This window comes from Eptesicus fuscus, chromosome 13 (assembly GCF_027574615.1).
Source record: "Eptesicus fuscus isolate TK198812 chromosome 13, DD_ASM_mEF_20220401, whole genome shotgun sequence".
Lineage (NCBI taxonomy): Eukaryota > Metazoa > Chordata > Mammalia > Chiroptera > Vespertilionidae > Eptesicus > Eptesicus fuscus.
The window spans coordinates 41529199-41550376 of NC_072485.1; the positions used below are offsets into that span (position 1 = coordinate 41529199).

At 55.6% G+C, this 21178-nt stretch overlaps 1 protein-coding gene and 1 non-coding gene across 2 annotated transcripts in view; both read left to right on the forward strand.

The window, feature by feature from the left end:
- The window catches only part of PDE2A (phosphodiesterase 2A), a 61834-nt gene that overhangs the window by 12101 nt on the left and 28555 nt on the right, over nt 1-21178 (forward strand). The window contains exon 3 of the mRNA XM_008149936.3: nt 18644-18733. Coding sequence (XP_008148158.2) covers nt 18644-18733 — 90 coding nt within the window. The remainder of the gene's footprint in view (nt 1-18643; nt 18734-21178) is intronic.
- MIR139 (microRNA mir-139) lies at nt 12594-12672 on the forward strand. The gene has a single exon (NR_129244.2). It is a non-coding gene; the product is annotated as a microRNA mir-139 (primary transcript).

Here is a 21178-nt window from a genome sequence, read left to right on the forward strand (position 1 = left end):
GGACTCCTGAGACTGTCCCTACAGCTGGGAGCTGGGGAAAGGAGTGGAGAGTCATTATTAATTTATTTATTGCCATGGCATTCCCCGTGGGGCGGGGCCCCCCCAAGAGCTGGGACAGATGGCGTTCCTGGGAGCCGGCAGTGTCTCCGCAGCCGCTGCCACCCGCCAGGAGAGACTGTATTTGTCGTCCTCCCAGGAAGCCATGAAGGGAGCGGGCTTTGGAGAAGCTGGGACCCTCCCGGGCAATGGGAGCCGGGCCCTGAGAGAAGGAGCCAGGCCCAGGCTCCTGTTTATCCTCTGCACAGCCCGCTGTGCCTGAGCCCTTGGCCCTGCTCCTGGCGAGTTCACGCTCTGCCCTCCTCCCAGCCCCGCTCAGCTTCACCCTTGCCATGGGGCCTCTCTGTGTCATCCCCATTCGGTCCCTTTCTCCCTGTTCTCTCCCCACCTTCCCTTTGTCTGGGTCCTGCTGCCCCTCCTAAGACCAAGGATCTGAGGCTCTGAGGCCCTCAGCTCTCAGCTCTCCTGCCCCCCCCCCAATCCCTAACCCACCCCACCCAGAAGATGGCAGGTGTCTGCCTGACCTCTTGGCAGAGCCTACTCTATTTCTGGTTAGCACCCCATCCTGAGTGCCCAGGCCCATGCTCAGCCCTGCTGGGAGAGACAGGTTGCCACCCTTGGCATAGAAAGGACAGGACTGGAGAGAGTAGGGACCCTAAGGGGTTGCCCAGACTATGGGACAGCTGGAGGGAAAGGGGGAAGAGGCATGGGGAGACAACGAGGAGCCCTCCAGTCACGGTGGTGGCTGGAGAGACAAGACGGCCTTATCTAGAGAACAGTCTATGGAGTCAAATGGGCATGCGTTCAAGTTCACCACTTCCTAGGTATGTGAACTTGGGCCAGTCCCTTAACCTGCCTGAGCATCAATTTCCTCACCTGTCATGGGGGTAAGAAGCTCCATCATTGTTGGACATAATCACTTATTAGACATAATCAAGAAGAGCCGCTGGGAGAAGTCACCAGGGCAGTATTGTGACGTGCCTGCCCGCAGCCGGTCCTTGGAGGGAGGTGGCACCCTCCCTGCTTCCCTCAAGAGTGAGCTCCTTAGAGCCAGGACTAGGCTGTGAACTGTGAGACGGGGTGCACTGCAGGGGTGAGGTGGGGTTCATGAAGGTTCTGTGGGCACCGCACATTCCTCTGGCACCCCCAGCATGATAGCCAGGAGAGCAGGGCGGCCAGCACCATCCCCACCTACCAGGGTGTGTCTGCTCAGCACACCCTCTGCGATGGCTCCCTGGCGCCTGTGCCAGCTGGCCAGTCTGGGGGAGGGGCTCTCTGGGTTCATAGTCCTCCTGAGTCCTCCTTTGGGGCCAGGGTCATACTCCCTCTGGATGTCAGGGCTGAGGCTGTTCACGTAGTGAACACAGCACACTGGGTCCCTGCCCTTGGCGTTGGCCTCTCAGGGCCCAGACAGGGGCTTGGGAGCCCTATGGGGTGAGGGCTGGGGGAGAGGCAGACACAGGCCGGGGCTCAGGTCTCTACACTAAGCACCCAAATGCTCTGCCCAGCACTGGCTCCTCTGCTGCTGCCCATGGATAAGTAAAGACCATACCCCTTGGCATGGCATTGCCAGCCCTGCCCGTGGGGCCCCTCGTGTCCGCCCTTTACCCCTAGACATGGCAGTACTCACTGCTCTGGACACCAGCTCTTCCTGGCCTCCCTGCCTTTACTCCCACTGAGCCCTCTCTCTGGAGTGGTTCTTGTTTATTTGTTTATTTATTTTCAACCAGTACTCCCTTTCAAGCCCCAAATAAGATGTAACCTCCTCTGTGAAGTCCTCTCAGATTGCTCTCTCCACATCAGATCAAGTCAGTCTCTCCTCTTTCCAGGTCACTCACAGCCCCCAAGCTTCTCTAAGCTTAGAGTCAGGTAACTCGTTACCCCGTGTGGTTATCCATCCTTTGCCATGCAGATAAACACCTTCATGTAGGAACCACGGCTGCCTCCTTTGTCTCCTCAACCTATATGGGGCCTGGCATAAGCCTCGTATATAGTAGGTGCTCAGTAAATGCTTCTTGAATGAATGAGGATGATTGTGAGGGGGTTGGAGTAGACACGAGAAAGAGGCAGTTGCTGGGTTGCTGGCAGTCTTGGAGACTTGCTGGTGGAGGACACCTTGGACCTTCGAAGGATGGGGAGGGTCAAGGCCATTGACGGATGAGGCCAGAGGTCAGGTGGATAGCCAGAGAGGCCCACGTGCTCAGCTGCTGACAGAACCAGCTGAGGCCGCGAGGACCAGCACAGGCCTGGGAGCAGCAGAGAGGACCTGGAACAAGGACTCAGGCCGAGGAGGGGCTGCAAGGGCCTGGCTCGGTGCTGAGAACCAGCTCCAAAGCCTCTCTGCCCTGGGTCCTGGGCGAAGGACCGCTTGGTCTCGGAGTCTGGGCTGAGGCTGGTCTGGAAGAGAGGAGTGAGGTGAGTGAGCGGGCCCGGCATGGCGAGATGGTGGTAGTAGGGCCAGGAGCCAGGGGTCGTGTAAGGTGGGAGTGCCAGGGGTCGAGAAAGGCTTCGTGGGGGAAAGGCTCAGCTTGTACAAGGGCATGCGGCTGCCCTGCAGGGTCTCTCTGGGATGACGGTCACCGTGTCAACGGAGCCCACCAGTGACTCGGCCGGGGACATTGGATGAGCCTGGAAGGACTGCCGAAGGCCGGCCTTGTCACGTCCGTATTTAAAAGTTTTGGGTGCTTCCAACTGGCAGATGTGCCAGCCTCCTCCTGAATTCCCCACATCAGGAGCAAGTGGCCTCAAAGATGCCCCGTGGCCCCAAGGGGGCGGCTGCCAACAACTTAGCATAGCATCTGGCATCCGTAGGGGCTCTGAGGCCCTGCCATCTGTCTGTGCCCACCTGTTGGGCTGTACAGGCCTGGGGTGTGCAGGCACTTGGGCCCAGGAAGGCGGTCTCAGCTGCCACTCCAGCTTGTCTCTCTGCCTGTCTGTCCATCTATCTGTTCATACCCCTGACGAACTGAGGACAAGGCAGAGATGGGCAGACACAGGTCCTGCCATCCTCTGCCCACGCGTTGTGGCTCAGTGATTGAGCATCCACCTATGAACCAGGAGGTTACAGTTCGGTTCCCAGTCAGGGCACATGCCTGGGTTGCAGGCTGGATCCCAGTGTGGGGCATTGCAGAGGCAGCCAGTCAATGATTCTCTCTCATCACTGATGTTTCTCTCTCTCTCTCTCTCTCTCTCTCTCTCTCTCTCTCTCTCTCTCTCTCTCTCTCCCCTTCTCTCTGAAATCAATTAAAAAATTTTTTTAAGAGAAGGCTCCTTTGAAGGAGACATCAAGCACCAGGGATTTACACCCAGAGAAGCCACAAGCTAGACTGGGTGAGGCTATGGGCAGGCCAAGGCCCAGGGAGGTCTGGAATGAAGGCTCAGAGAGAGCGAGGGGCTGGCTCAGAGGCACACAGCAGGCCCGAGGCCGTGCTGGGCTAGAAGCTTTGGGCTCAGGGTGAGGTTCCTCTGCCTGACCCTCCCCCCCCCCCCCCCACCCGTCCTGGCCCTTGGCTGTAAACACAGAGAGAACGAGTTCCGTTTCTCGGGAAATATTTATCTCGGGCCGTGTGGGGCGCGTGTGCTGGCCTCTGCGTGTCCTTCCTGAGGGCTGACCTGGGGCAGGCGGTGAGGGGCTTGGCAGCTGTTGGGGGCAATCTGTGGGGCCCTGAAGGCAAAGCAGGAAGGGTGTGCCTGGGGCTCCTGCTTGCCAGAATCGGGATGCTGGTCTGGCAGAGAGGAGTGAGCTGATAGGAGAGAAATGGATTTCTCCCCAAACCCCACAACGTAACCGCCTTTCTCCTGTTCCTGTCTTCGTCCTCGTCAGCCTGCGCTTCGGGTTCCTGCCTCCAAGCCTCTGCTCCCGTCTGGTGCCCCCACCTGGGAGGTCTTTTCTTCTTCCTCCTGTTTCCAGCTCTCAGCTGGCTTCCTCTGGGAGGCCTTCCCTAACGCTCTAACCCCTTAACCCTTTGTCCTTCCCTGTCCACTGTCTGTCCCCCTCCTCTGGCTCCCCGCAGCTTCAGACTGAGCCCCTAGACCAGCTGAGGTCTTGTCCCAAGCTAGTCAGACAATGTCGTCAGCTTCTTCCAAGCCGCCCACAGGCGCCCCTCCTGGGGAACCCAGGCCTGGGCGCTCTGGGCGTGGGGCAGTGGGCTGAGGCTGGGGAAAAGCCCATGGGTCCAGCCAGAGTGAGGGGGCAGAGGGGCCCAGGGCTCCTGCTGGCTGGCTCTTGGGCTTGAGCTGTGTGTCCCAGGCTGGGCCAGGCTTGACGGGGGGCCCTGACAACAGGAAATCCTTAGAGGAACAAGCAGTGGCTGAGGACTTGAGCACAACAACAGGAAACAACCTTGACATGGGGCAGCAGCTCCGGCGACTACCCTGTGGGGTGGGGGAGAGGGGAGCTTGTGGGACCAGAGTGATGTCGAGGTGACACGGAGACACTGATGGTGGGGCCGTGGGCGTTCTTCTGAGTGTGTGGCACTGAGCTTGTGCCATGTGTGATATCAAACGTGACCTCAGTTGTGGGGTACTGAGTGGAGAGTGGGTGAGTCACTGAGTGCGACACGGGGTGGACACTGAGTGATAGTGGTTCCAAGTGTAACACCACTTGTTGAAGACTGTGTGAGGCTGTGGATGTGTCACCGAGTATGTGACGTGGTGATACTGTGTGACTTCGTGCGGCTGAGTGATAGCAAGTGCGTGACCCTGAGGGTGTGACATCCATGAGGGTCAAATACGTAAACAGGGATGAATGACACTGTGCAATAGTGGGTGTGGTCCTGAGTTTGCGGTCCACGGGTCCGACACTGAATGGTGAAGCTGAGTGTGTGCCCCACGCATAGGATGGAGTGAGGCTGTGGGCAGCCGAGGGTGTGACGTGGCGTGGGATCAAGGTGTGTGTGGCGCTGTGTGTCGTGGTTGTGATGATGTGAAAGGGGAGCACATGACACTGTGTGTGACGCTGTCCTGGGAAGATCCCGATGAGTTCAGGCAGGGGCGTGACACTGTTCCGTTTATGGTTTTGAAGGATTGTTCAGGCTGCAGAGTATGTGGGGGAGGAGTTGGAAAGGCTGAGGGGAAGCAGCCAGACCAGTTGGAAGCTACTGCAGCCCAGGCAGGGGTGCCTGGGCTAAGGGGAGGGAAGGGGAGTTGGAGAGAGAGGGATGAACTCTGGAGATACTCGGAAGGTAGAAATGATAGAACTTGCTGATGACCGAGAGGAAGAGCCAGGGGGAAATGGAGGATGGCTCCCAGGTTTCTCACTTGAAGAGCCAAGTGATGGGTGTGGAGATGTTACTGAGATGGTGAAGACTGGGGGAAAGGCAGGGTCAGTGAGATGGGAGAGAGCAAGGAGGCAGAAATGGGGAGTCCTGTTTTGGGCGTTAAGTCAAACACGCAGGTGAAGAGGTCCAGTGGGCGGCGGAGGCCGGGCGGGGGATGTATGTGGGAATTGGCAGCCATAGGCGGTTTATTAAACCATGGATCTGGCTGGGATGACCCAGGCAGAGGGGAGGACTGAGCCCCAAGCCCTGAGCCCCGCCTACTCCATCCTTAGAGGCCGGGAGGTACGAAGGAGCAGCAAAGAGACAGAGGAGGAGTGGCCAGGGAGGGGAAGGCGTGGTCATGAGTAAGGAGGGGAGAGGTCCAAGGTGGGAGGATGAGGCTGCCCAGTGGGAAGGTGGGGGTGGGGACGCTGTGGGGGGGCCGTGTGCACCTATCTGCCTGACAAGAACTGTCAGTGACAAGGTGGGGCCAGAAGCCAGATGGCCGGGGCAGATGGCGAGAGGGAAGTGAAGACAGAGCGTAGTCAGCCCTTTGAAGAGTTGGGTGGTGAAGGGATGCAGAGAAGCGGGGTGGACGCTGGAAAGAGGTGTGAGGTCAGGGGAGAGTGAATTTTTTATATATATATTTTATTGATTTTTTACAGAAAGGAAGGGAGAGGGATAGAGAGTTAGAAACATCGCTGAGAGAGAAATATCGATGAGCTGCCTCCTGCACACCCCCTACTGAGGATGTGCCCACAACCAAGGTACATGCCCTTGACTGGAATCGAACCCAGGACCCTTCAGTCTGCAGGCCGACGCTCTATCCACTGAGCCAAACCGGCCAGGGCGAGAGTGGATTTTTTTTTATTATGGACCATTTTAAACACAATAATATAATACAATAAACTTGCCACATGCTCGTCACCCAAATCGAACGGTTATCAAGATTTGAGTACATTTAGTTCATCTACCCCTCCTCCCTCCTTTTTTTTACTTTTCTTTCCTAAAGTACTTTATTTGAAATGTTTAAGTTGTGGTAAAATGTACATAACCTAGAAATCACCGTCGTAACCATTTCTAAGCGATTGGTTCAGTCGTGTTGCATATGCTCACATTGACGTGTAGCCAGTCCAGAACGTTTTCATCCTGCACAACAAAACGTACCCCATTAAAAACCCCCCTCTCCCCACCGCGGGCCACCGCCATGCTGCTCTCTCAGACAGTATCCGTCCTTTTGTGACTGGCTTGTCTCACTTTGCGTAATGTCCTCAGGGTTCGTCCGTGTTGTCGCCTGTGTCAGAATTTCCTTCATTTTTGAGACTTAATAATATTCAATTGTACATATGGGGTGTCCCCAAAATGTAGACACACTTTAACTGCTGATAACTCACTGAATAGCCACTCCTTTTCAGGTTTAACTGATTTGAAATAATGGGTGAAGCCAGACTAAGCTTTGGACAAAGAAAGTTTATCCTAAAGTGCCACTAGACTTTTTTTTTTTTTTTTAATGGGGACACATAAGAGATAAAGTTTACGGTACAAAACCGGCAACAGTCGGTAAATTGAAGGCACACAAATAGAGAACGAAATGATTCTTCTGTTTGCGATTCCATTGCTTCGAGTCATCGGCAGTGCCTGGACCAGAGCGGGCATCAGTTTGAAAACAGGCATTGACCCCCAAAATTATTCATTTCTGTAGATTCTTTCAACTTTTGAAAATGAGCTGGATGTTACTAAACACTGATTTTATAAGCAGTCAAAGTGTGTAGAATGTTTGGGACCCCCTGTATACACCCCATTTTGTTTCTCCATTCCTCCATTGATGAGCAGGTGGGTGGCTCCCACCTTTTGGCTGCTGCGTATCATGCTGCTATGAACATAGATGTGCAAATATCTCTTCAAAATTATGCTTTCAGTTCCTTTAGATATATAGACCCAGAAGCGGGGTTGCTGGATCACAGGGTGATTTTATTTAAAATGTTTGAGGGACCCCCTACTGCCTCTGGCAGCAGCGATACCTGTTTCCATGCCCGTCAGTGGTCACCAGTGGGGTTTCCGTTTCTCCACACCCTCGGCAGCACTTGTTATTTTCTGGTTTTTATTTTTGATGGCAGCCATCCTAGCGGGTGTGGGGTAGTACCTCAGAGCGGTTTTGATTTGCATTTCCCTAATGATTAGCGATGTTAAGCATCTTCATGTGCTTCTCGGTCATTTGTATGTAACTTCTTTAGAGAAATGTCTATTCGAGTCCTTTGCCCATTTTTAAATTGGGTTGTTTGTTTGTTTTATGGATGAGTTGTAGGGCTTTTAAAAAACGTATTCTGAATATTAACCCTGTGTCACGTATAAGGTTTGCAAATGTTTTCTCCCGCTTCATAGGTTGCTTTGCTGAAGTATTTTAAAGTAAATCCCAGACATCATGTCATTCCATCACAGATGGATTTTATTAGGGTCAGAAGGTCCTGGATGACACTGAAATGTGACCGTGCAACACAGCCAGCTGGGAACTGAGTGTACGGTGCTGTGTGCGGGGACTCTGGGCTTTGGGAACACGGTGTGTGACTGAGGATCGGGCACCCTGAGAGAGGGTGAGGGTGACGGTCCCACTGTGTGAGGCCCTGTAGGCCGGTGATGTGTGACACTGGACACCGGGGAGGACTGTGGGACATGACACAGGAAGGGGACAGCAGTCGTGTCCCTGGGTGCCGTCCTGGGGGGATGAGTGGGACACAGAGTGGGACAGTGTATGGGAGTGTATGTGGATGTGCTGTAGGTGACACGTGCGTGTGTGTGTGTGTGTGAGTGTGTGTGTGTGTGTGTGATCCATGTTGGACTAGCCCCAGCCTCAGCTGATGACCATCAGGGGGAGGACAAATGCCTGGTGGGGACAGAAATGGTGTCTGGGTCCAAGCTGGAGTGAGGCCCCCTCCTTCCTCTGAACTCCCCGGAAGGTCTCCTAGGGGCAGGACGGGAGCAGGTCAGTGGGAGGCCGTGGGTCCTGGGGAAGAGCAAGGGCGGGGTGTCAGACAGTCCTGTCTGGCTCTGACATTTAGCAATTGTTTTATCTTCGAGCCTCAATTCCCTCGAGTGGAAAATGGGGCTGTTGGGAGGATCACATGAAATAGTGCTTTTAGATGAACAGCTCCCGGCACTGAGCACATGCTCCGTGGTCTCCCGAGGAGCACCGTTCCTCACGTCGCTCGGCCCAGGCACCAGGAGAGATGGGAGCGAGTGGGTGTGCCGAGGGGTCATTGGATGAGTGATATCACATTCTCTTGTGCCCACACTGTCAGCACCTCCCCCCTCGCTCCCACACCCTCCCCTCCAGGCTCCTGCCATCTTCACCCGCCGTCAGCCTCCAGCCCAGGCTCCTGCAGCCTCATTCAATTAGGCCGATGCAATTTACTGAAGAAAAAACCCATAATTTGGTTAATCACACCAGTAGGGGATCTGGCCAGGCTGGGGAGGATGGGGTGGGTCCTAACAGCTGAGGGCACAGGCCTCGAAGTGCTCGTCTCTCAGGACCCCACCCACTCCCTTAGGCTCCCTTCGGACTCTGTTGGTTCCATTTAAGAGCCCACCGAGTTCAGAGCTCGGGTCTCCCCAACTCCAACTACAGAGCAAGGTCTTGAAACAGCTTGGACTGACCAGGGTCACTTGTGCCCTGGGAGGGTCCCTGGTCTTTCCCGTGCCTCAGTCTCCCCGTCTGACAATGGGCTGGGCCAGGAGGGGGTCTCTGAGCCTCCAGCCAGCACAGCTGGACTTTGCGGCCCAGGCCTTCCTTCTCTTGGGCTTTGGGGATGGAGGGGTAGAGGATGGTTTGGAGGGGGGGGGTGTCCTAGAGCCTCATCTGGAATATGCTCACCCAGTGCCAGTGTCAGGGACCCTTCAGACCCAGGCTGCACACCTGGATGGGGCAGGAAGAATGGGGCTGCTGATTCTTGTCACCTGAGGGCGCTGCTTCTAACCTCGCAGGTTGTACCTTGCACAGGGGCTCCCACCCAGGTGGGGCGGCACTGACACCCAGCCCGTTCCCCCACCGCCAGCCTCGCTCCTGAGGGATGCAGTTGCCCAGGGGGTTGAGCTCACCTCTTTCTAACTTGCACCGAGGTGGCCTAGTCCCCTGCTGGGAGCCAGTTTAGGCAGGACTTGCGTGGTTCCAGTTCGTCTTCTCAGCAGTGCTGGGAGAAGGCACCATTTTATAGATGAGGAAACTTAGCCCAAGAAGGTGAAAGGCTTGTCCAATGCCACGCAGGTGACGTGTGGCGGCAGTAACGGGGGAGCCTGGGGAAGGAGAATCAGACCTGCCACATGCACTGATGCCAACACTTTCAGCCCTACACTCATTCACTTATTTGGAGTCAAAACCAGCCACGGGTTCACACCCTCCCTCAGACAGCTACACACTCACAGGGCACACCCGCGCTCACATAGACACGGGCACAGGCTGTGACAGACACAGCACACGCAGACGGCTCATGCACAGATGTGGACACGGGTGCTCACACGCTTACACTCACACACATTCTTCCACAGAATCACAGACCCACGTGCTTTCACACAGACATTCTCCTACTGACTCAAGGGACATATTCTGCTTGGTCACATGATGGCCCTAGGGACATGCTTTATGGACGACTAATGGGCAGGCCACACATGTGCTTAAGTCTCCAGCAAAGCGCGAGCTCCCGTGGAGTGAGAGAAAAGGTCAGGTTTGATGAGTGTATCAGTTTCAATGAGAGCATCCGGAATTTTGCAATCAATAGAAGTCATACAAAAGCGATTTTAATTGTCAGTTCCAAGACAAAACTTATACAGGGTCTGTGGGGGCATCGTCATGTGTTTAGGCTGTGTTTTGGGCTTCTATCGGATTTGCACAGATTCACAGGCACAACAATCACATGAGATCTCCTGGGCTCACGTGTTTACCCAGCCCTGAAGGGTGTGTGTGTGTGTGTGTGTGTGTGTGTGCGCGCGCCTGTGCCTGCTCCGTGGCTCCCGGATCCTGGGATATGAGGAGAGAGTAGGGAGAAGTTCCAGAGACTCCGGATGTTTGTTCTCGGGCTTCCTGGGCCCTCCAAAGGCAAATAACTTTGGATGCCAGGCTGCTTGCCCGGGCGGGGTGGGCGGGGTGGTGGGTTGCGTGAGGAGCCTGCCGCCTGCCCCTGCCTCTGAGCCCTGCTGGTGGGGACCCTGCATAACGGTGCAGCGTGACCGAAGTCCATGGCCAGCTCCGGTGGGCTCACGGGCCCATCACCTCCCCTCTCCGTGGCTCAGCGCCCCCATCTAGAGAATGGGGGCAAGGAGCAGGGGAGACTGGATGGGCTCTCCTCTGGAGTCTGAAACTGAGAGGCACTCCAGGCCTAGGGTGCAGAAGAGAGAACCCAAGCTGGGGTGGGGAGAGGGTGGGACCAATAGGATCCAGATTTCAGGGCAGGGTGCAGGGCCCCCGAGCCTGCAGTGTCTTCCTACCATATCCCCTTCCCTGGGCCTCAGTGCTACCCTCTGCTCAGTGCCAGAGGCTCAGACCCTTGCTGATCTGCCCAAGAACAGTGCAGGGAGGCGAACGCTGGAGGGCAGGACCGGGGAGCAGAATAGCACAGTGGGGACCGGGCACTAGAGCAGGTGGACTAGGGACAGGCCTGGAAGGACATGAGGGAGAAGAGAGGACATCCCCGTGCAGGAGATGGAAATGGAGGGCCCCCGGCCTGGAGGCGGGAGGGACGAGGAGGTGCGGGAGTAAGGCTGGAGAGGTGGGAAGAGGCTGGAGCTCCGGAGCCTGGATCGCGGGAGTCACAGGAACAGCAGCAGTGCTGTCAAGGTGCTTAGAGCTTTACAAACAGCTCCCAGCAAGGCCTGGGCGCTGAGAGCCGTCCTGGGCCCAGGCGCCACGGCATTCTTATGCAAGGGAGGGACACAGTCAGACTGACGTTTGATAGCAGGTAGGGGTGGGGGGCAACTCATGGAGGTTTCACTCTGGGGGACATCGTGGATGGGAGCCCAGAGGCAGGGCCATGCCTGAGATGAACCCTGCCCCAGGATTCCTCACGCCAACCCCCAACGCAGAGGGCTATTCTTAGGAGCACATTCCTGCAGGGCAGGGAGCAGGAGGGTGGCCAGCACTTAGTCTAGAGGGAAAGGGTGGACCCCACTTCTTCCAGATCTGGCTTGGTCTTCAGGGACTTCCTCTCAGTGGGCAAGGGGGCAGGAGGCGATATGACCCTGGCCACGTGACCCTCCCCAGCCCCTGTCCCCAGGGTCTGTCCCTCTGCCTCTAAATTGGTTCTTGTCTGTCAAAGTCTCTTTCTCATACTCCCCTGCCCCCACTCCCCCCAAGATTTGGGGAACAGCTGGGCTGGGCCAGGCCCTGAAGATAGAGCCAAATACAGTCATGGGACCAAGCAGTAAGGCAGTGGGAGAGACACATGACACAGAAGAACAGACAGCGAGAGGGACAGACATGGAGAATCCAGGGAGACCGAGAGACAGGAACAGAGACGGGGACAGCCAAGCTCACCAAGGCCTTTCCCCAGGGCACAGACTACCTGGCAGCCCCCCTCCCCTGCCCCTGCCTCATTCCTTGCACACCCTTGGGGACAGGGAGCTCACCCCTCCCTACGGCTTAGGCTTGTCTTTTGTGGTATGACTGACTCAGAGCAAGCTTACATCTGCCTTCTTGTGACTGCCCGCGGTGCCTAAATGCCCACATGGACCTCTGGCCAGGAGTCTAGGACAATAGAGGCATCAGGTGCCAGAAGAGTGGGACAGCAGGATGAAGGGATGCTGGTGGTGTGCCCTGGGAGGGACAGTGGCATGGAGGAGAGTGTGGGCAGTGGGGATGGAGGCAGCTGAAGGAGGGGAGGGTGCAGGAGGAGCCCTGAGCCTGTCCTGGTCCGCTTGATCTGCGGTCTGCCTCTTGGGCCATTTCCCCCTCCCCTCACCCAGTTCTACCCACTCAGGCTGTTCCCTTATCCCCTCCTTTCCTGACCCCAGCCCTGTGCTGGGGACTGAGGGCCCCCAGTGAGTCAGGCCTTCAGAGATCTGAGTGCTCACACAATTCCTTCCTTCTTTCCCCAACTTCTTTCCCCTTCACATCCCTCATCCACCCCCAAACCTGGGACAATCAGGAGGCCATGTTGGAGGAGAGAGAAGCTAAGCAGAAGCTGAGACTGGCTTAGGGAAGATGAACCTGGGAGGAACTAGTTGTGACTCCTAGAGGGGATGAGCTCATTAAGGTGGGGACACTGAGGGGGGTGGGCGGCGCCAGGACTGGGCTCAGGTGTATTCTACAGTGCACGTGTCTCCAGTGTGGCTCGGAGGCTGGAGACGCGGCCCTGTTGGAGTAACAACTGAAGCTGGAGTCTGCGAAGGGTGGGAGGAGCGGGGAGGACCAGTGAGGGGAGGGGGAATAACGGAGGAAGGAGAGGAAGAGAAAGATAGGGGGAAGGGAGGCCCTTCCATATGCCCTGGTCCCAAGTGGGGCCCCACTGTCCCACCCGATGGCCCCAGTGTCTTATCGCACGCTCTCCTTTCAGCACCCTCCTCTGGGACCTTCCCTGAGAAGGCTCCCTCCTGCACTTGCTGCCAGAGAACGGGCATTCTCTCCTCTCTCACCCTTAACCTCCTCACCTATAAAATGGGATGGTCAAGCAGGCACCCAGGGTTTGTAGCGGGATTAGAGGTAGTGCCTGTCCCTGGGTCTTAAATTGTGGCCTCTGGGCCAGCAGCACCCGCACCATCTAAGAATGTTTTGGAAATGGGACTTCTTGGCCTCATCCCAGACTCACTGCACTAGAAACTCTGGAGGTGGAGCCTGGCAATCTGCATGGTAACAAGCCCTCAGAGGATTCACATTCAAGTGTGAGAACCACTGGTGGGCACTTCTAGCCACAGTAAGTGCTTGAGAAAGTTGCCTTCCCTTTCCCAAAGCCATGCAAGCAGGACACTGACATTTGAGCTTGTCCAGCTGTGGCCTGGACCTCTCTCCTTCCGGTTCCTTCAGACCCAGTCACAGAGGGTCACCAAGCCTTCTCCTCCATTCTTCTCCTGCTGGTCCAGCTCAGCCTTGTTGAGGGGCGGTCTGGAGCTGTAAGATCTTAGTTCTCCTGGGCAGCTCTTCTCTGAGTATTTAAGGCACCATGTCTGTTAGCAAGCTCCTTGACAGGTGGTAGACGTGGGCGGCGGAGTGGGGGAGGGGCTCTCCCACTTCCTTGTAGAGTCTCCAGATACAGGGCTAGGCATGCAGTGGCTATGAGAGTCACAGCATAAGCTTGGGTGCTCGGGCTCAGGCTGGGGTCCGAGGCCCAGCCAAAGGGGGCCACCCTGACCTGGGTCCCCAGGGAGCTTCCTTTGGGGGAGTTCTGCCAGTCACCCTGATTGGAGCATCTGGGCTTGCTAGAGCCAGGCATGTGCTGGGCATAGAGACAGATTTCTCCTTTGTCTTTGAAGACTCTGTTCTCTGGAGGATAAGAGATTGTGTATATTGCCCACCAGAACAGGAGACAGGAAGCAAAAGAGTGTAGATGGCATCTGCCTCGGCACCCCTGGTTTCTCCCACTGGGGCTGACTTTCTGGGGCCCCCCATTCTGTGGATGCTCATCTTGGGTCAATCCTCAAGGTGACCACTTGGAGGTTTGGGGAAGGAGTGGGCGGGACAGACAGGAGTGGGTAGGGACAGGAGTGGGCAGGAGAGAGATGGCAGGAGAAGCCGTGAGAGGAGACAGGATCTGGAGGTGGGAAAAGACGTCGAGACTCTTGGGGATGAGATGGGAGAGCAGCCTGGGAAAGAGATGGACGTGGCCTGAGGGAGACGTGGCGAGGGAGAGATTCCCTCAGAGAGATGGGAGAGAGACACAGCCCCAGAGGGAAGGAAAGAGGATTAGAAAGGGCGAGGGGCTCAAGGTCCTGGAGCGCCCCTCCTTAGAGAAGAGGACATTAAAGCCCGGAGTAGAGGGCCCTCACCCCCAGGCACACAGGGTTGGAAGAATGAGCAGAGTTGGAAGAACCAGTCTGTATGGCCCATCCCACTAACACAACTTGAGTCTTGGGAGGTATTTAACTACTGGGTTTGATGTGATTTTGATGTTTTATTTCTTCTAGGCCACCCTGAGGGGCACTGTGAGCTTCCTCCCAGAGGTGTGTGTGTGGGAGGGTAGTTTTAGGCTGTAGGGAGAGCAATAAGTAGTTTATGGAGGTGGAAAAGACATAGAAACTCATTGAGACAAGACAGCAGAGCAGGCTGTGACAGTGATGCTGACCCTCCAGAAGGGCATTAGTCCCTTATGCCATCAGAAGGCAGAAGGCCAAGGTCTTTGGCTTCATATAATTCTAGACATTAAGGAGTTAGAAGTAATTTAGTCCAGACCTTCTCCACGCCCAGACGAGTGCAGAAATGCTGATCCAGCCCCAACGCTGGCTCCAGAGAAACTGACTCCTCTGGGACAGAACAGGCTCCCCGGCTTTGTACCTGGGGTGAAAGACTGGTGAGTGGGGAGGAGCACTGTCTATGGTGCTGAGTGGCCCCACCTCCAACCACAGAGCTACAGGTAGGGAGCTGGGGAGAGCAGGGAGTCTCCACCCACCCAGCTATCCTCCATCGTCCGTCCGTCCGTCCATCCATCCATCCATCCATCCATCCATCAATCCATCCATCTGCATTGAATTAAAACACAAAACCATAGAACTGTATGTTGCAGAGCTGGAAGGATTCATTTTTACTAACGAGGAAACCGAAGCTCCGAAGACCCTTGCTGATCTCCCACACAGAGCCTCTGTAGCCCAGCTGGGACAGGACTGGAAATCGCTGCTTTTTTTCGATGCACCATAAATTCTCCCCTGTGGTCTTGGAAAGTGCCTGGTTGTTATGCTGACATTTATACTGACGTTTGTTCAAAAACGCGTCGAAGGCAGGAAATGTGACCTCCTTCACCCCACCCGAGCCTGGGCTGTGGGCGTGCGTGCGTGCGTGCGTGCGTGCGAGAGTGCATGCGTGCACATGCCTAAGTGCCCATTTGTGTGTACATTGTACATATGGTTGCATTTCTATTCATGTGTGCATGTTTGTGTGAGGCGTGTGCATATATGTGGGCAGTGGTGTGTGCATGGCGATATGTATATGTTTGACACGTGTCGATGAGCATGAGAGCAGGTATGGCTCTATTTGAGCTTCCCTGTCCTCTTCTTTTTAAGATCACTGGGCTTCTAGCCCTTGACTTGAGCCTTGTCAGTTCCCCACCTGTGCCTGCCACTGGGGAATCCCCCCACTTCCATGCCCCACCTCATGGAATTGGAGTTATTTCCCCCTTGAGTTGATGCTGTGGAGGTGATGCTGCTTTGAGATCTGTGGAAAGTTCAAGGAGGAGCAAACCTTGAAGAACTCTTTAAGGGCAAGGTTGAGTGGCCCTTCCCAGCCACATTCCTGCACCCAACACCCTCCAGTCCTGGGGCGGGCAGGGCAGGGCAGGGCCAGGAAGTGGATGGACAGAAGGATGCCAGGCAGAGAGCCCCAGACCATCGGCCTGTCTGCATCCAGCCCAGTCTAGCTGGATGTGACACCCTCTTCCTGCTGCTGCCCCAACTCTCCCGAAGTTTCCTGTCCCATTCTCCCATCCTTGCTGTTATCCTGCCCTTAGCCTGAAGAGTCACAGAAAACTGACCAATCAGAACAAAGGCCAGACAAGCACCCACCAACTCCCTTAAAGGACAGGTCAGGGCATCCCCCAATCCAAATAAAGGACAGGCCCAAGAGCCCACCAATGAGAACAAAGGGCAGACTATTCTCTGTAAGCCCCCTGAGGAGGGAACTGTTGGCAGGTGCAGAACTGAGCCTGGAGAGCTAGAGACTTGGATTCTGGACTTGGCTCTGCCTTGACCGTGGCCACAGAAGGGGCATTGCTTCTCTTTGAGCCTCAGCTTCTTCATCTGTCGAATGGGGACACTTAGCTGTCCCAAGCCTGTGGCTTTGAAAAAAAAATTCCCCCTACATCAGTGCTTATATTCCATTACCTTGGCCCCTCTCCTCCAATTTCCACAGCACACATTTCAAACTGCAGGGGCAGGTCTCCTCAGCGCTCACCTTGTTCACCCCCCTGACTCCAGCCAGGAGCAGACCTAAACCAGCACCACCTTCTAGGACTCTCCATTGGGAACCACTCTGAGGAACCTGGGTTTGCAGATGCTATGTTAGGATTATATGAGGCATCAGCTCTTCCTCCCCTCTTTAGTCTGCAGAATTGATCCCAAAAGGCCACAATAGCCTACAACGTGTATATGATGCGAGCAGGTGTTTTGAGCCCTGGCCCTGTGAACCTGTGAGGAAATAGCTGCATCCATGTGAGCCCGTGTGTGTACCAGGAGGGAGTCTGAATGCACGCTGGGGTGTGAAGGCCTGTGGCTGTGCCGCCAGGTGTGCATGTGCTGAGGGCGTGTGCCTTGTGATGAGGAGCGCCTAAGGACAATTGATTCCATCTGGGAGTTGTATTATTGGGAAGCAGCAGCTTCTGTTGTCCAAGGGCAGAGACATATCTCTACGATCAAAATGTGTCTTCATCCTTGAGCAGTAGGAGGGATCAAAGGGAGGCTGGGGGTTGGGGAAAGCAACGCCAAGTGAGCATGCGGGAAGAAAGCCCATTGCTCCCCCTCCTGGGAACACAGGCCTGGGAGGGAGTAGGGTAGGGAGGAAACTGAAGCCAAGAAGATACAAGGGTGACATCTGGAGCTGAAGTCTGGACCCCAGTGCGGGACTACTCTGTGTAGCCTCTCTGAAAAAATGGGGCATTTAGCCCATTGTTGCATAGCCTCGGGGACGGGGCGCTCCCTCCCTCCCTCTCTCCTGGTGGCCTCTGACTATGTAGTCTGGCTTTGCCTGGAAGAACGTCCTTCATCCCATTGGACCAAGGGCAGCCTCCTGCGAAACCTTATGGATCTCCAGGCCATCGCTGGGGCCACAGAGGCCAGCCCCTGCCCAGGAGAGCCTGAGAGATTGGAATTGAAGACTGAGACCCCTGAGTCTGCTCTGCCTTAGGCCAGGTAACCCCAGGTTCTTTAGTCTTCGTCATATGAAGGCCTTGGTTTCCGGTTCCCTCCTTACTCCGAGTCTCATCTCGTCCTTACCTGAGACACAGTGCGCCGGGGTGGTCTAATCAGACGATAGGAGCAGGGTAACTGTCATCTTCTCTGTTCAGGTTAACCAATCTTTATCAATATGGCCTGCAGGTTCAGCATTTTAACTTATTACCAGCCACACTCATGCTATGGGCTCATGCTGAGATTGTGGTCCACTAAGACCCTCAACCTCTTATCATTTTCATACGCACGGGGGCCAAGCCATGCCTCTCCTTTAGATAATCACTTTGCGTTTAGAACGCAGACCCAGCCATCCAAAGGGAAAGACATCAGAAAAAATTTCCAAGGGCTGGCGGGGAGGGCACGGCTGAGTGAACAGTGTGAGTCATAATCCTGCCTTGGCCCTGGATCCCGGTTCTATTACCTTTCTCTTTGATCGCCTAGGCTCCGGCCAAGTCAATAGAGTGAGAAGCAGGGACCTTGCTTGTGTCTGTTCCGGCTCTCCAAGGACAATGCCTGTTCCTGGGACCGGAACGCTGTGAGGCAGTCAAGGCTGACTTTTCCTTCTGTCTTTTGAGGGGCTGACCCAACGGTGTCTCTTCCACCTGGTGGGCTCATGCATTCCTTGGGTTCTTGGTACTCCTAACCTCGCCCCTCACTCGGTTGAAAAATTAGACCACCTTCCTTTTGGGGAAAGTGAGTAGGACTCGGATTCTGTAGATATTTAGCTGAGCACCTACTCCGTGTGGGTAATCTGGAAGGCACCTTTTAGGGCTCAGTTTCACTTTATCTTCATATCAAGGGGGAGATAGCCTTAGGTGCCCCCAATGTATACATAGAAGACTGAGGCTCAGTGGGTTGACCAAAGCATGCACTGCTAATAAATAGTGGATCTAGGATTCAAATTTGGGTGGTTTGTTGGTTTGCTTGCTTGCTTGTTTTGCTTTGTATTAATGTGGAGGCTTGTGCTTTCCCTACTATGCCACAGTTGTCCTTGCTAAAGGACAAGAGACCTGAGATTTAGCCTAAACTTACCTCTTGACTCACTGTGAGTTCTTTGCTAGGTCCCTGTCCTTCTCTGAGCACCCAGTTTTCCCATCCGGGAGATGAGTGGACTGGGACTTGCTGGGTTCTGAGGTCCTAAGATCCTGGGGTTCCAGTGTCTGAGAGCCTTTGGCTCTGGTTGAAGCTGGGAGCTGGGCTCAGTGGGGCTGCTCTGACCTGCCTGGCACAGGCCCTCACTGCCCTTTCTTCTCTTCCAGGATGCTTTGCTGAGCCTGGGCTCTGTCATCGACATCGTGGGCTTGCGCAGGGCTGTCAAGGAGGCCCTCTCAGCCGTGCTCCCCAGAGTGGTAGGTACCTGGCTTCTCATTTCCCCTGCCTCCCCCCCCCAAACCTTTCCCCAGCATCTTGCTGCACCTCACACGGGGTCAAGAAAGAAGGAAGAGGCCCTAGCCGGTTTGGCTCAGTGGATAGAATGTCAGCCCAAGGACTGAAGGGTCCTGGGTTCCGTTCCAGTCAGGGGCACATGCCTTGGTTGCAGGCTCAATTCCCAGCCCCGGTTGGGGTGTGTGCCAGAGGCAACCAATTGGTGTGTCTCTCTCACTTCAATGTTCCTCTCGCTCTGTCTCTCCCCCTCCCTTCCACTCTCTTAAAAACCAATGGGGAAAAAAAATATCCTCAGGTGAGGATTTAAGAGAACCAGAGGACTCTCATGGGGAAGTGAAGGGTTTGGCTGAGTGTTTGGAGAGGGCTTCCTGCAGGAGGAGGGCTGAAGCTAAACCCTAAAGAATGAACTTACATACGGATCTGGAATGTTGGAGACAGAAGGCGCCTTTGAGCTTAACTGGAAAGATCACGTCTCAGATAATGGCAGGTTATTCCCTACGATAACAGCTGGGGCACAGTGGCATCAGGTGGGCTTTGGGGTATGTACAGCAGGAGGAGTTGAGGGCAGACATGCAGAACTTCCTTGATGCTAGGTCTGGGAGGTGCTGGAATGGGGCTCAGCCTGGATGAGTGGGTCTGTGCCGGTTAAAGTGACCTCTAGAAAGGAGGGTGGTTGCCAGGGCCCATGGCCACCTGGTCACCACGGTCTCCTGAGCCCAGAGTGTCTTCAGCTGCCCCAGGCCACTCCCCAGCCTGGCTCCAATGGTCACTGTTCCTCTTTTAGGCAGCAGGATGGATAAACGGGCCCTCAGGACCCAAAGCAGCGAAGTCTCAGCTGTGCCAGATAGAGGGGAGGAAGCAGAGGACTATCAGTCTGGAGGGGGAGGTCTGACCCAGCCTAAGGGGCCTGGAGGACTTCCTGGAGGAGGAGATGCCTAAATGGAGTCCCCATAGCCTGGAACGAAGGCTCTACTCTAGATACAGCCAAGGGCAGCCTCTGTGGGTAATTCAGAAGGTGACCCCCGCCCAGGGCCAGTTGTGTCTGAATCTGCTTGATGGACAAACCACCTAAGGCCCAGAGAGGGCAGGTGCTTCCCCCAAGGTCACACAGCATGGCAGGGACACATGGAGCTTGGCACCTAAGCACCCCCATTCTCTCTCCTAGCTCTGCCTTCTCAGAACCTCCTAGAAGTTCAGAGCCCAGGAGGAGGGCTAAACCGTGAGCTTTATTGAGCGTGAAATTGGCAGGAAGTGGGTGGTGTGTTGGCACTCAAAAATAAATCCTCTCTGAGAAGGATGGGACTGAGGCAACATCTGGCCTGGGGTGGAGACACATCTGGAAAGGAGGGGGTGGGGAGGCTGGCAAGACAGCATCCACAAGGCTGCCTGGCCCCTCTGTGGCCATTGAGGCTGCCCAGGAGGGGGCGGAAGAGGTGACTGGCCAGACCTTCACAGGAAGGGTGCCTAGTTATGCCCACATAGGTGCCCGGCACTGGGTGCTGGAAAGACAGCTGTGATGCAGGTGACTAGGTTCCTGGAACAGTAGGTAATGTCTACTTTGGTTCGTCCAAGAGACCTGTTTGAGCTAGGGAAGCCCTGGCTTTGGCTGGATTGCATGGAAGGACTCGGCCTTCAAAGAGTGGATAGGGGAGATCCAAGGTCTATTCTGCCTCCAGACCGGAGCAGGGACGGGGGGGCATGTTCCTCCCCCCTCCCCCCCGTAAGGACAGCCGATAGCACCTGGCTCCCTCATCAGCACCCATTGTGGCAGGCAGCCCCGAATGCAGATGGTGCTGATGTGTCTGGAACTGTTCCCTTCTTCTCTTCAATAAACTCAGCTAATTTTAACCCAGAGGCTGAGAGTGAGGGTGTGGGAGGCAGAGGGACATCCGGAAATGAAGTGAGGAGCTGCCCTCTCTGCCTCCCACCCCGGATCATCCACCCCTCTCTCTGCCAGGGAAGGCCCCGGATCATCCACCCCTCTCTCTGCTTCCCACCCCGAATCATCCACCCCTCTCTCTGCCTCCCACCCCGGATCATCCACCCCTCTCTCTGCCTCCCACCCCGGATCATCCACCCCTCTCTCTGCCTCCCACCCCGGATCATCCACCCCTCTCTCTGCCTCCCACCCCGGATCATCCACCCCTCTCTCTGCCTCCCACCCCGGATCATCCACCCCTCTCTCTGCCAGGGAAGACTCTGTGTGTGACCCTGGGTGCTGTGGGGTCTCTTAGTCTCTTAGGGACAAATCCCATAGGCCCCTCCTAGGCTGCTAACAGAGCCAGATGACAAGAAGGAGGCTGGACATAGATGAGGAGTGGGTGGCCTCATTCTCACTGATTTCTTCATCCCTGAACTCCCCGCCTGGACCCTCACCCAGGAGGCCAAGGGGGCTCCAGGCCTTGCCA